The following is a 13,327-nucleotide window of genomic DNA, read 5'->3' as shown; positions in this document are numbered from 1 at the left end:
GGAAGAATTGCAAACTCTAGTTAAATATTGCGGAGACGAAGGGGACGCTCTAGGCTTCAGTTTCAGCGCAGTTAAGTCGGGTCTGATGATTTTCAACGGCTCAACTGATCAGGGTCTTAAAATTCAAGGCCTTGAAATACCTAGAGTAGCAGAATATAAATAATTGAGGGTATGGGTAAACGAAGGATTGGCATACATTGGAAAGCATGAGCAATCACTTAAGGCCAAAGGGCGAAGGAATGCCGGGATAATGAAGCATAAGGCATTGTGGGGATACAATAGGTATGAGGTATTGAGGGGTATTTGGAAAGGAATTATAGTGCCCGGGCTTACTTTCGGAAATGCGGTTTTGTGCCTAAAATCAGAGGTACAGTCGACATTACAAACAAATCAGAGATCTGTTGGACGATTAGCACTAGGTGCCCACGGCAAAACTACAAATGAGGCGGTACAGGGAGTTATGGGCTGGGCATCTTTCGAAGTACGGGAAGCTCAGAGTAAAATATTATATGAGGAACGCCTGAGGAAATTGGACAGTAACAGATGGGCAGCTAAGGTATTTAAATACCTGTACCTAAAAAGCGTTGACTCACAATGGAGGAAAAGAACTAGGAAACTAACTAGTAAGTCTGCTAGTCATAAGGACGGAGAAATATAGGACATTACGGAACCGGTGAAAAACACAGAAGGTGAAAATTGGATAAATTCGATGAAAAAAAAAAAAAAAACAGAGTGTGGAATTATACCGAAAGTGGAAAATGCAGATCAGAAAGGAAGATTTCTTTGATAACTCAAGAGGCAGTGCCCTACTTTTTGAAGCTAGATCAGGATGCCTTAGAACACGCAGATACAAAAAGAAGTTTAACAATGGAGATGACGGATGTGCTGTATGTGGAAACTCCAGTGAAACAATTGACCATATTATACTCGAATGCAATGGTATCCATCCGGAAGTTGATGCAGGCGCAATCACTGTTCCTGAAGCTCTAGGGTTTAGAGATAACAGTGGCCGGGTGAATAAACCGGCGGTGGAAACTAGCAAAAAACGGCTGGAAGATTGGTGGCTTAAAAGCAGAGAAGTGACATAATGTTAGTAATGTAGAAGCAAAATTTAATAAATAGCATGGTGGTTTAGTTAACCATTCTAAATCAATAATTAAGATATATGGAGAAAAATGAGCATGATAGCTACTGCTACCACCCCGTTTCAAAGGGGACGCTCCTATATTCCATCCATCCATCCATCCAAACTCCAGTTTTGGTTCCCTATAGGCGGTTCAACAGGCCATGACGGGGGAGCTAAATACCATTCCGGTCTAGACGTTCCTGAAGGCGTACGAAAACTGGAAAACTTGTTGGCAGCAGTGTGTAGATGTGGAAGTGTGCTTAAAATTCTAATCGTTTGTACTATCCTCATGAATAATTTTTTTTTAAATGAGTCCTACTATTTTCAGAACAGACTATCTTAGTTCTCCCTGCCTAGCGTCATGCCAGCGCGGTTGTTATGGAGAATGCCGCAGCTAGTTAGGGGTAGATAGTGACTGATAATGATAGTGGTAGTTACAATGGCAGTGATGATGATAATGGCAGAGATGACTACGACAGCATCAACTGGTGTAGTCATGGCGTCATTCACGCATATACGAAGCTGACCCCGCCTGGCGTCCGATCCAGGCAGCCTGCTGCGCCTTTCATTTGGCTCTTCCTCGGACGTCGCATCAACCAGAAGACGCGGGAAACTAGGAATCAGCGGCGTTTTAACGGGGGGACGGTGGGAGTGAAGAGAGGGAGATAGAGACGCCGTAGTGGGTGGCTAAGATCCACCGCGCTTAATGGCTTTCGCCTCATCGCACTTTAGTGGCACAAAGTGCCCTCTAAATTTTTTTTTGCCCTGACTTTATTATCTTTTATGCGATTTTAATTACCAGTGATTAATAAGACATGCACTATTCGCATCGTCTCCCGCTGCTCTCAGCCAGACTTATGAGCATCGTGTGCGTAATGATCACTGCAGGACCCGTAGACCCTTTCCAGGAGGAGTGCCCCTTCCAGCTGCACGAGCTCTGCTTGGCACAGAGCATTGACATGGTGCGGGCCATGTTGCTGCTATACGGCAAGCCCGGAAAGAATGTGAGCCGTTTCTACGCAGAGATCTGCGGGTGAGCACGACCAGGGGCCTGCAGACTCGAGCCTGGTCAACACCCTGTTTCATTAAGCAATACCTTATACTGTTCATTCGGTGCAACGCACCGAACGAACGGTATAAGGTATCGCACCCCTGAGCAGATCACGAAAAAATTGTTTTTCGTTTTTTTTTTTGTTATTTTGTTTGTTTCTGAGTGTGGGCAGAGAACCAAGTCAATCCAAGCCAACGCGGATGTGTTCATCTCTCCCGCTGCACCCACGTAATATATCTTCTGCTCCGCAGAGTCGATGACAGTAGCGTTTTTGTGTGCAGTATGATTTGATAAACCATGACAAAGAAAACAGAGGTCGCAGAGGGGTACAGGTTGAATGTCACGACCGTGTATCGAACGCGTCGTAAGTTTTAGAGATATTTGCATGAGTCCATCATTGAGACGGGAAGTAAAAAATGGCTCGCTGTTGACGGGCATAAGAAGGTGAAGGGAGCAAGGGGTAAATCGCCACCGGTTAAGGCGCCGCGACGAGCCGAGGAACGGTCGGGCGGACCACTTAGTGCAAAAGCACTGATTCACGAGGCGCAACTGGCTCATCATTCCCTGCGTAGTTGCACCTGCAGTCGCTATCAAGCCGAACTTTGTGATGAGAAGGTGAGATCGGAATCGATCCTTCCAGTATTTTTGAATCCCCTACGCTTGCCTTTGTATCGGTGGCTGTTGGCTCTCTTTGTGTTCAATCCCCTCATCTTTCCTTCTTCGCTGATTAGCCTAATGAGGACTAGGGGGCACCACATAGCTCCCTTCTTCCTCGGCTTGATCAGGTTACACAGGATACTCACTGCAAGTTAGTACATTCGAAGTCCGCCGCTATGGACGAAGTGGCGCTGGTGAACACTACCAAGGATACCATATAGCCAACAAAAATACATACAAAAGTACAAGGTCGATCGGTCGTTGCCGTAGCTCAGTTGAAGAACCGTCGAAATCGAAATTCGCAATACATGTATTTGGATTCCAAAACGTGTCATGGGGTCGTTTTTAGTGCGAAAGCACATCTAACCGGCTCAATGATCCCTGGGTCGTCGAAATCGCAGGCATTGCCAAACCACGATGTGCCATTAGAATGGCAGATGAGATCGATATCCCCACTTCCAAATCTTTTTTCCCGAGTTAGACACATTGTAAAAATTGCCTAATTTTCGTGTCTATAACGTCTATTGCTCACAACCTTCATTGAAGCACTGACGCCTGATTTTTAAGGATGCAGCAAGAACCACTGCACGCACTAAAATGCGTATCTTACCTCGGGACATACACGTCTGCTACGACTGGGGGTACACAATACGGCTGATGAACTGATTAGCGCCCATCGTACAAGACAGGTAGTGGGACTGGCCACAACCAAGACTGGTCGCAGGGTCTTAGAAAATTTGAACATTTGCTTTCCACAACAAGTGGCGGAGAAACAAGATATACCTCAAGAGTGGAAGAGCAAATTTCTTACGCTTCCGCTCCCCAAAAACATGCACCTGGAGCATCATCATGCTAGACGAGTGGCGAGAAGCAAGAAGATGAACGAATCTAATTCAAGAGAAGAAGAAGCCTTCTTCGTGGACGCTGCGGGTCCTGTAGTGGTGATATCAACAATATCAGTGGTGCATCAAATGCAGGTCGTGGGCGGGCTTTCCGTTCGTAACGGAGATACGCAGGCTATGGAGGAAGTGGCGATAGCCCTATCCGCAATGCACTCCGCATTGAAATACATAGTTACAGATTCCCAGGCAGCTTATAGAAGCTATTTGCGTGGCAGAATCACGCCGCTTGCCTGCGGAATTCTGAGTCAATGTAGGACTTAAGCTGCACGGAAGGGGCTAATATGGGTACCATGTCACCAGAGAGTTGAAGGAAATGAGCACGCACACGCTTCGGCCCGAGCTTTTTTTCCCCGGAATCCTTCTACGTCCTCCCTTGCTGATTTAGGCTCCCCCTCTCCGTTAACAACATATTCAGAGATATTACAGCATTTGCGCCTTGAAAGGCACATTCCCGAGGCCCGCTAATGGTCTTAGTAAATCAGAAGAGTGTCACCTTCGTAGGCTACGAACTGTTGTTGTGGCTATAAGAAGAAGGAAAAGAAAATGCACGGGCCTGCTACTAGCTCTGTAGCTGAGCCACCTCCGCTGCCTCGTGCAGAGAGAAGAGAACATAGAGAAGAATGATTGACTGATTGATTGATTGATTTATAGGAAGGGAAAGAAGAGAAAATAGAGAAGAAAGAAAAGGAAGAGGAAGAGGAAGACGTGCGTCGCAACAACAGCCGTCTTCCACCACCGAAGTGGTGGCGGGTGCAATGACGGCCTGCAACAGATAAAAATTCTGAGGCAGGCCAGCCCCCGCCGCAAGCGGCGGGAACCTACCTATCCCAGCCCCATCAGGGGAGTACCAGTAACTGTCATTTAATAATACAGCAACACTTCATGCCGTTGAGCCCGAGTCCTTTTCGGCGCAGTGCAAATTTTGTGGCCAGAAGGCAAACATACCATTTGGTAAGGGCCTGTCAACAAATTACCAGTATTGACATAATAAATCAGCCAACGTGGGAAGGCTGGGAGGCGGCCCTGTCCAGCTCGGACCTCAAGGAAGAACCACCCTTGTCGAAAGAGCACGGGCAGCGGCTTTTACCAACGTTGTCCCGGACTAGGGACACTATCAGCCTTCCCTGATTCTAAGCCAATGTGGCTTTCAATAAACATTTCCATCATCATCATCATCATCATCATCATCATCATCATCACCTGTTTCGGTTTCAACAGTTTAGCGATGGCTATGCCGTCAAAGTCGAGTTTAGGTCACGTGAGGGATGAAAATAAAGCGCTATATTCGTTATTGTGTCATTTAAATTCACTACAATGATAAAGCCAGCATGCCTTAGGAAAACAAATTGCTACAAGTGAAGAGTCATCGAATATATCGTTGTGTTTTCATGCCGCGCATCAAGAATTGATTGTGACGTCACAACTATCTCTCGGCTGCTGAAACCAGAACTGATGAAAAGAAAAAAATTAAATTATAAACTATTTAGTGGTTGTAGGTAAAACTTGCGACGGATCGATATACAGGAATGACTTTAAGCATTATTAACGATAAGAAAAATGCCACCGAAATTTGGCGTCTATAGTCCTTTAGCTGTCAGTTCATGCAAATGTTTCCTGCGGACATTTTTATAGCCCATAAGCATAGAAAGAATTTCGCCTTAATAAAAGAAGAAATATTGCGAAATGGCGTTCGGCAAAAATTAGCTTTTTCATCACAGTGCAGACGGGATTTGTATTTTGAAGACCGCGTTTTTTGTTTTGGTTAGCCGATATTTTTAATTATGGTGCCGTAGTGAGTTAGCCCGAGATAAGCGAACTTCGTTTTTCTTTTCGCACTGCAGAATACTTATGTTCCAACGAGAAGTTTATGCAATATAGAAGATACCAATAGAAGGTTCGAAACTAGGCGCTCAGAAAACAGAATCACTTTGATTCACAGCAACTTTGCTTGATTGAAAAAGAAAAATCGCGCTTAGAAAAATGAAATAAGTCTCAATTACGGCATACCCAATATATTTTCACCCTTTCCTCTATATGGAGCTCATCCTTCGTTTGGTATACGTCGCAATTGATTCATTCACGAATATGCCAATGTGCCTGACAGGTGCATTCGTTGTCCACGTGCTCTGTCGCATGTAAATGCGTAAGTTACCTAGCTACCGGACGCAGATGCGGAACTCGTATGTTTAACAGCGCTTGAATCACGAAATCAGGCCGCGGAATGGGCGGAGTGGCGTGGGGTTCTACGAGCCCTTTGATATGGGTTCTCGGTGGGGATTGTGATGAACGTTTTCTATCCTCTCGTAAATATGCAGAGAGCCGGCTGGACAGTGCCGCCCCGAAGACAGCTTGAAAAAGTGCACTCTAGAGCAGCGCGGCACGTTGCAACGGTTCCATCAGGCGGCCATTGCTGTGCAGGGCACCGTTTGCTCAGCACCGCCCCAGCTGCTCACCAGTGAGCCATTTTTCATTCCAGTTTTCTTCTTTTTACTGCAACGTAAAATTCATTTTATGCGCACTTCTTCTACTACATGGACGAAACAACTTAATTAATGCGGCGCCACAGTATCGACAGGGCTGTACATTCTGAGTTCTGTTGTACAGCTCTGTGGTGAGTCAAACAATCAGGACCTTAAGCACAAGCGTGTTGTAAAGAGGCAGTGGAAAGAATGAGCGCACTTCGCAACACCATGAACTGCATGCCATCTACTAACGCTATCTCCTTTGCTCTCTCTCTCTCTAAACATAGAACAGAGCACTTCTATAGAAATGATGACAAGTTTCGGTTTCGTTTTTTTTTTTTTTTTTGTGCAAGTTGCTATTTATTCGTGCTTGAGCCCTGTGGTAGAGAGGAAAACACGTAGAGCACGCTCAGCATGAGCGCTGATATTTCCGTTTGACTTTTGTGTGTTCTTTTTGTCCTCTCTTCGCGCCTTTTATATTAATTAATGAATTCATTGCATTTAAAAAAAGATAATCCTGTTTTGATGATGTGCTTGAAACCTTACCGGCCATCTATCGCGCAGCTTAAGAAAGGCGTGAACATTAACAAATGGTAGTGTTCTGCAGGTAAAACAAGCGCTGTTTAAAAGACAGAACACTTGGAGTAGAATTGCGAGAGTGTGGTCGGTAACGCATTTCTATCTGAGAAGTGGAAGACCCGTATGCTTCTGGCATGTCTGTCTATGGCGGTCGATGCAAAGCTGCCGTGTAATCTAGGCGCAAAAGTGGACGCTTACGGAGACCGAGAGCATTCATCCGTGGATACCTGTGAGTGGTACGCAAAATATTAGTGTATACCTCAAACTCCACAGATCTGACGGCCGCCCACTCATGCTGGGACGAGAAGGCATTCCGCGAGTGCGCGGTGGGCGACGCAAAGAAGCCGCTCGGACGACGCCTGCTGGGATCCGAGAGGACCTACGAGGAATGCAGGTATACAGCCCCTTTGTGACACCACTCTGTGCAAACGGTAGCTGTGGGGAGCCTCATTATGCCGCGGCGGCGCAACCATAACTCGTCGCCATCCTCGCGACACGTAACAACATTGCGTGTGCTGCGTAGACGCACGCTATGGCGCGGCATGCTTCAGTAGGCAAGGGTACTTTGAAGCCGAAATGCGGTGCTAGATTTTTTTTTTTTGCGCCCTTGTCGATGTGCTCGTGTGCCCCGTTCTTCTGTGTTGCTATTCTGCCTTTCACCGTTGTCCTTTGTTACTATGAAAGCACCTTTCAGTGCATACTAATTAAGCGATAGAATTAAAGCGACGTAAATATAAGTTATATAATCACTTGACATCAGACCTAGACGAAGGCAGGTGGCTCATGCGCGACATATCATGATATTTTGTTCCACAGCGCAAAACCATAGCGTACACTAAGGAGGTGATGTCGGACAAACACGGAGCTGGTTCTACGACGTATTTGCTTCTGTAGCCCCCCGCCTCCATTCTCTCAACAACATACCATTTTGCTCCCGAAGAAGAAAAGCTGGGGAGGGGAGGGAGGAGCACAAGCGTATTTCAACTGCTGCCAGCGACGATCGCTCTCCCTGACAATGACAAGTCCACTTGTCGAAACGTTGGCTCGACCTGCGAACTGAGGCTTCCCCCATCTACTCACGTTCAGTGCTCTTTCGTAGCAACTGTTTTTGACACTTTGTAATGAAACGCAAGTTTTTTCGGAAGTTCTTCGACCATGCGGTCTGCTTTTCAGTGATACATCCTAGAAATTACGATGTCAGTAGAACTAATATTGCTCTCAGAGTTAACGATGACACTATTTGTACCCTCTAAAGATACACTAAGCTCCGCAAGCGCCAACTACCCGAAAATGCTGCTGAAAAGCAGGTCCCCGTAAAATATTGGGTAACCTTGTACGCCCACACGTTATCAATTTAGATTTTTTTTTAGAATTTGTTTCGTTGACTGAAAATTTTAAGACAAGGTTACTGTGAATGTAAATTGTTTTTCTTTCTGTAAATTTCAGTGATTAGCTGTCAAGTAGAGCAGGAAGCTCTTATAGCCCAGCCCAATGGCGACAATGCACTTCCCTCAAATTCATATCCAAGAGCAGCCTGCCGACTTCTGTGTTGTTACCTACTATTGACAGGCGCAGTTCTTTTTTTATATATTGCGTAACTTTGCCCTTCGGCATAAGGGCCTAAATATATTGATACAGGTCTGTGGCCGCAATGAATACCAACAGCTCTCCGTGGTGTGGGCCATGTGTCCATACTCTTGTGTCAAGTGGTCTGGTAGGGTGGTAAGAGTGGCTTCTAAGGTGTGCCTTGAGGGCCACATGAAGACTGGAACAAGTTGTTAGGAAGTGGTCAAGTGTGGCCTCCGTAGCACATTGTAAAGAAGGGTGCAGTTCTTGATCCTGCTAAAAAATTATTTTCCTTTTTCATTTCGAAACGTCTTGCCCCTCTCTGAAACGCAAGAGTTCACATCCCGTCTAATCTTTTTATGAATGGGCATCGGCTGTACATAGACGGCATTTTCTGAGAAACTGTTTAGAAACTTTCGATGGTTTGGTTATGTTATATTTGACCGGAGATTATTTCAAGTAAATAGGTGCGTTTTTAAGCCTGATTTAGAACACTCACGTCGTTTTTACTGAAAAGTACGTCCCTACGGCGCCAACCTTAGTTCGTAGCTTGGAGCACACGGCCCCATCCCACCGAGCCAAAACAATTCAGAGGAGCCATTTTCGGCTTGAACACTTAGTAGTAATAACTTAGTGGTTACTTTGTTATATGTCCAAAAGGAAGGAAAGGATGTTTGCCAGCCCCGGTATCTGATATCTCAAGCACCTGAACTGGGGCGGCGGAAATCAGAAGATAGTGAGGAAGCGGTAGAGGAAATCAAAGCGGTGAGCGATAGGGAAAAAGGACAGGGTAGCACTTCGCCACACTTTTCTGAACTAAGTTCTGCGGGATCAGTTTCATGTTGTAATCAAGATGTTAGCAGTAGACGTAAGGATATCATTTTGTTTTTGCCACCTGACAGCTACGACAGTTTTGACTTAATTACACCATTCCCGCACGAAAGTTGTCACTGAAATTGTTTAGCGGATTTTATTTGGGAAATGATCGCCAGATGGCGTTGCTTTCTCATACCCCTCTATAAGCCAAAGTAGTTAAATGCCTATACCTAAAAAGCGTTGATTCACAATGGAGGAAAATAACTAGAAACCTAACCAGTAAGTATGCTGGTAACAAGGATGAAGAAATAAAGAGCGTTAAGGAACAAGCGAAAAACGCAGAAGTTAAAAGTTGGATACATTTTGTGAAAAAGAAACAAAGTGTGAAACTATACCGAAAGTGGAAAAGGCAGATCAGGAAGGAAGCTTTCTTTGACAACTCAAGAGCCAGTGCCCTACTTTTTGAAGCTAGATCAGGGTGCCATAAAACACGCAACTACAAAAAGAAATTTAATCATGAAGATGACACATGTGCAGTATGTGGTAAATCACGGAAACAATTAACCATCTCATACTCGAATGTGATGGTATCCATCCCAAAGTTGATGCAGGCGCAATCACTCTACCTGAGGCCCTGGGGTTTAGATACCAGTTGCCGGGTGGAGGCTAGCAAAGAACGATTGGAAGATTGGTGGCTTAAAAGCAGAAAAGTGACATAATGTTAGTAGTGTAGAAACAAAAATTTAATAAATAGAATGATGGTATACTTAACCGACCTAAAAGAATAATTAAGATATAGGGGGAAAAATTAAACATGATAGCAACTGCTCTCACCCCGTTTCAAAGGGGACGCTCCTATATCTTCCATCCATCCATTCCATCTCATCCATCCATCATCTTCTTCCTCTGCCGACTAAACTCGGCTGCCTTTAACTCGCTTGTGTAATGAGGTGAAACAACCCAAGAGCCACTAAACTTAAAGAAATTAGGATAAATTGGAGGAAGGGATTTTTACCTAATATTATTGAAACTGATTAGCCCGGAAACTATCACCACTCGCCGTCTGTAGGACATCAAGCCAAAGTCTTAGCATTCGCCTGCAGCGTTCTGCCCACCGCGCTATGGTGGCGGCCGTCCAAGCTTCTACAAATTCCGAATGTGTGTACCATAACGAGCCTCTCAATTTCCTCCCCTTTGAGTGCTCTAATGTGTAAAAGGTATTATTGAAGCGAGACAAAGTGATGCCTGCCCATTTGTTATGAGACGATGGCATCCGAGCGCATGAAAAGCCGTGTGCCAGATAAAAGGTCCGGAAGGGAAGCGTCATTGAGACTCTCTTGTGCAGGCTCCTGCGCTCTGGCTGGTCAGATTGCATGAAGAGAAGTTTCGTCCGTCGCTGCGAAGAGACGCCTGACGTGAACGGCGCCAGAGAACTCCTCCTGGACTTCCTCGACAGACTGCAGCCGTGCGGTGGCACGGCGCTTGGCAGCTTGACAAACCGACGAACTAGTTCGCGACTGTAGCGCTGGAGAGTTGTATACAGTCGTTATGCAGCTGTTTGAATTACCGCGACTAGTACGCCCCCTAATTTGCAATTTCATGGTAAAGGGGGCGGTCCAGTACTGACAGCTAGATGCACGATCCTTTTTCTCGTTCCTTCCACGACCGACGTGTCAGACCTTTTATTTATGATTTATTTATGATTACCCTCAAGGCCAGGGGCATTTCAGAGGGGAGTGGTCACAAAAATAATAGAACAGAGGTTAAAGAACAAAAATGAAAAATACAAGCGTCATGTTCCTGGTTATACATTTTTAGCTGCTATAGTAAGAATATAGTTGTAAGTGAAAGGCAAAAATAACATTGGTGATTGTAACAGCAATGAATACAATTGTTAAGGGCCTGAGTATACAATGTTAGCTAAGTTGGCACGGAATCGCAGGCTGTCGATCCGGGAAGGTGATTCCAATCTGCTGATGTGCGGGGAATAAACGACTGCGAACAAGCTTTGGTTTTGTATGATGTGATGCCGACTTTATGTGCATGATCAAGCCGGGATGAGATGAAATATGGCACAGAAATTAGTTCATCTCGTAGAATGGGGCAATTGTAGAAAAGTTTATGAAATAAGCATAACCGTGAGAATTTTCGACGGGAGGCTAAAGTAGTTAGATTTAGCATGTTTTTCATGGAGGTGACACTTGCTGTACGATTGTAGTTAAGAAGGATGAACCGGGCAGAGTTGTTTTGCACTAGCTCGAGTGAATTAGTTAAGTTAGTGGAGCTTGGGTCCCAAATTGCTGATGCGCAACTTTTTCTTGAGCCATCTGATTGTCTGCCACATTGTCATTGCCACACAGACCACCGCTTCTTGTGGTCTGCAGCGTGTTCAAGATCGCATCTAACGTTGACAATGGAAGCTCGCCGTCGACAACAAAGCTCTTTAATAAACATTTTGCTTTCTCTAGCACACAGTACCTCCTGAGTTTCAGCACAAATTTTACAGGAAATAGTGCTTGCGCCAGCTTGAGATTCGGCAGATGTTTTGTAATGGCATAAACTAGGCACGCTTTTCTTATTACCTTTTCACAGCGTATTAGAAAACTACCCTTATTGCGAGATCTGAGAGAAAGCAGCCACCGCATAAGATTCATATTTCGGAAACTAAAAAAGGGGAACGCTGAGTTTTGGTCGTACTCGTTTTTGTGTAATTTTGAGCGCTTAGCAAATCTTGAGCGCCTGTATCTGAGCGCTTATCAAGCACAGCGCATGAGGTCCGTTAGAAACCTTGAAACCTTGATTACTAAGACTTACCGTACATCCTTTCAAAACCCAAACACAGTTTTTTAGTTGTTTTTTTTATTACCGAATAATATTCCTTCCTATAGTATATTATACGTGGCAAATCTTCTGACGGATCTCATGTACACTGTCCCTCGTAGTTGAAATTGAATGACTGACTTTTCGTGCATGCAAGAGGAAGCTTGAACGACTTCTCCAAAACACTCAAAATTACCGGCATATTAACTAAACACCGGTCTTTTATGATTTCTGAATGATTTGTTTTGTAGCATAGATGCTCCAAGTGACCTACATTAGATGGCTCTGCACAAGAGGAGGTAAAATGTGCCACAGTACGCAGACAGGATCAGTGGCATGGCAAGAAGTGTAGGTGATGTTTTTCTGTTAGCTTCTTTCTAGATGGTTCTAAGCTGCTCATGTTGAGCTTAAGTTTTTTTTTATCATTTGGTTCGTTTCGTATGCATTATAATTTTTTTATATTGTTTCTTAACGGTGCTGGTACACCCCATTTTGGAGCTGTAAAAGAAGTTATGCGTTTCCTCTATGCGTATGGCCTCCATGGTCACGTACTGAACAGCGTTTATATCAATTTCAAACAATTGCTAAATGCTCTTTCTCCTTATGGCGACCAATAGGTACCATAATGGATGACGTTTGAAGCTGAGATCGATATAAGTAAATAATAGTGACGTCACAGCACAACAGCTCGACCTATAACGGCGTAACCACGCACATCAGCCAGCCGCTGCATCGGCGGTCGGTGGGCTGATTGCAGACGCCGCCGCTGATGAACCAGCATCGACGTCCAAGCAACGGAGAGGAGTACGGCCTTACTAGCTGCTCTTCGTAATTTATTCCTGAAGTTACAAAGTGAAAAAAGACTACATCTTGTTTTTCACAGTTCTACACTTAGCAAAAAAGGGGAAAATAAAAATGCAATATCTTGGCATGCTTAAGTGTTTCCGTAAAATGAGCATTTATCACAAAGCACGAAGCCTCAATTGCTCAACACAAAACACAATAAACCAAAATTGCGTTTTGTAGCCTTCTTAGTGTTGTTTTTTTATCTAGAAGCAACTAAATATTTAATGCTGAGTATTCGCACAAATATTTTTGTTCTTAAGGGCTTCATAGAACTCAATGCTTTTTTCTCGTTTTCCGTGCCTAAGGATAAACAAAAAGAGAAAAGGCTATTTGTTTACAATGTTTTCATTTTTTTGCCAGCTTTTCCTTCTATACTTAGCCATCGTGCATCAGATATCCATCCACTAACGCTCTACATGGTCACGGCAAACATCATACCACCCTCTCTCTCCTCCTGCAGCAGTCAAGAGCGCCATCAGCCAGGCCTTATGGGACGAGACTA

General features: G+C 44.6%; 1 protein-coding gene across 1 annotated transcript in view; it reads left to right on the top strand.

Moving 5' to 3' along the window:
* LOC146200577 (uncharacterized) overlaps nt 1-10,836 on the top strand; it is a 63,048-nt gene extending 52,212 nt beyond the window's left edge. Inside the window, exons 6-9 of the mRNA XM_084592963.1 lie at nt 2,015-2,159; nt 6,052-6,191; nt 7,051-7,171; nt 10,505-10,836. Coding sequence (XP_084449089.1) covers nt 2,015-2,159; nt 6,052-6,191; nt 7,051-7,171; nt 10,505-10,682 — 584 coding nt within the window. The 3' untranslated portion in view covers nt 10,683-10,836. The remainder of the gene's footprint in view (nt 1-2,014; nt 2,160-6,051; nt 6,192-7,050; nt 7,172-10,504) is intronic.
* The last annotated feature ends 2,491 nt before the right edge of the window (nt 10,837-13,327 follow it).

This window comes from Amblyomma maculatum, chromosome 2 (assembly GCF_055883805.1).
Source record: "Amblyomma maculatum isolate TAMU_Amacu chromosome 2, ASM5588380v1, whole genome shotgun sequence".
Taxonomy (NCBI): Eukaryota; Metazoa; Arthropoda; class Arachnida; order Ixodida; family Ixodidae; genus Amblyomma; species Amblyomma maculatum.
Note: the sequence above shows the minus strand (reverse complement) of the source record. Positions and strands in the feature narration are given on the sequence as shown.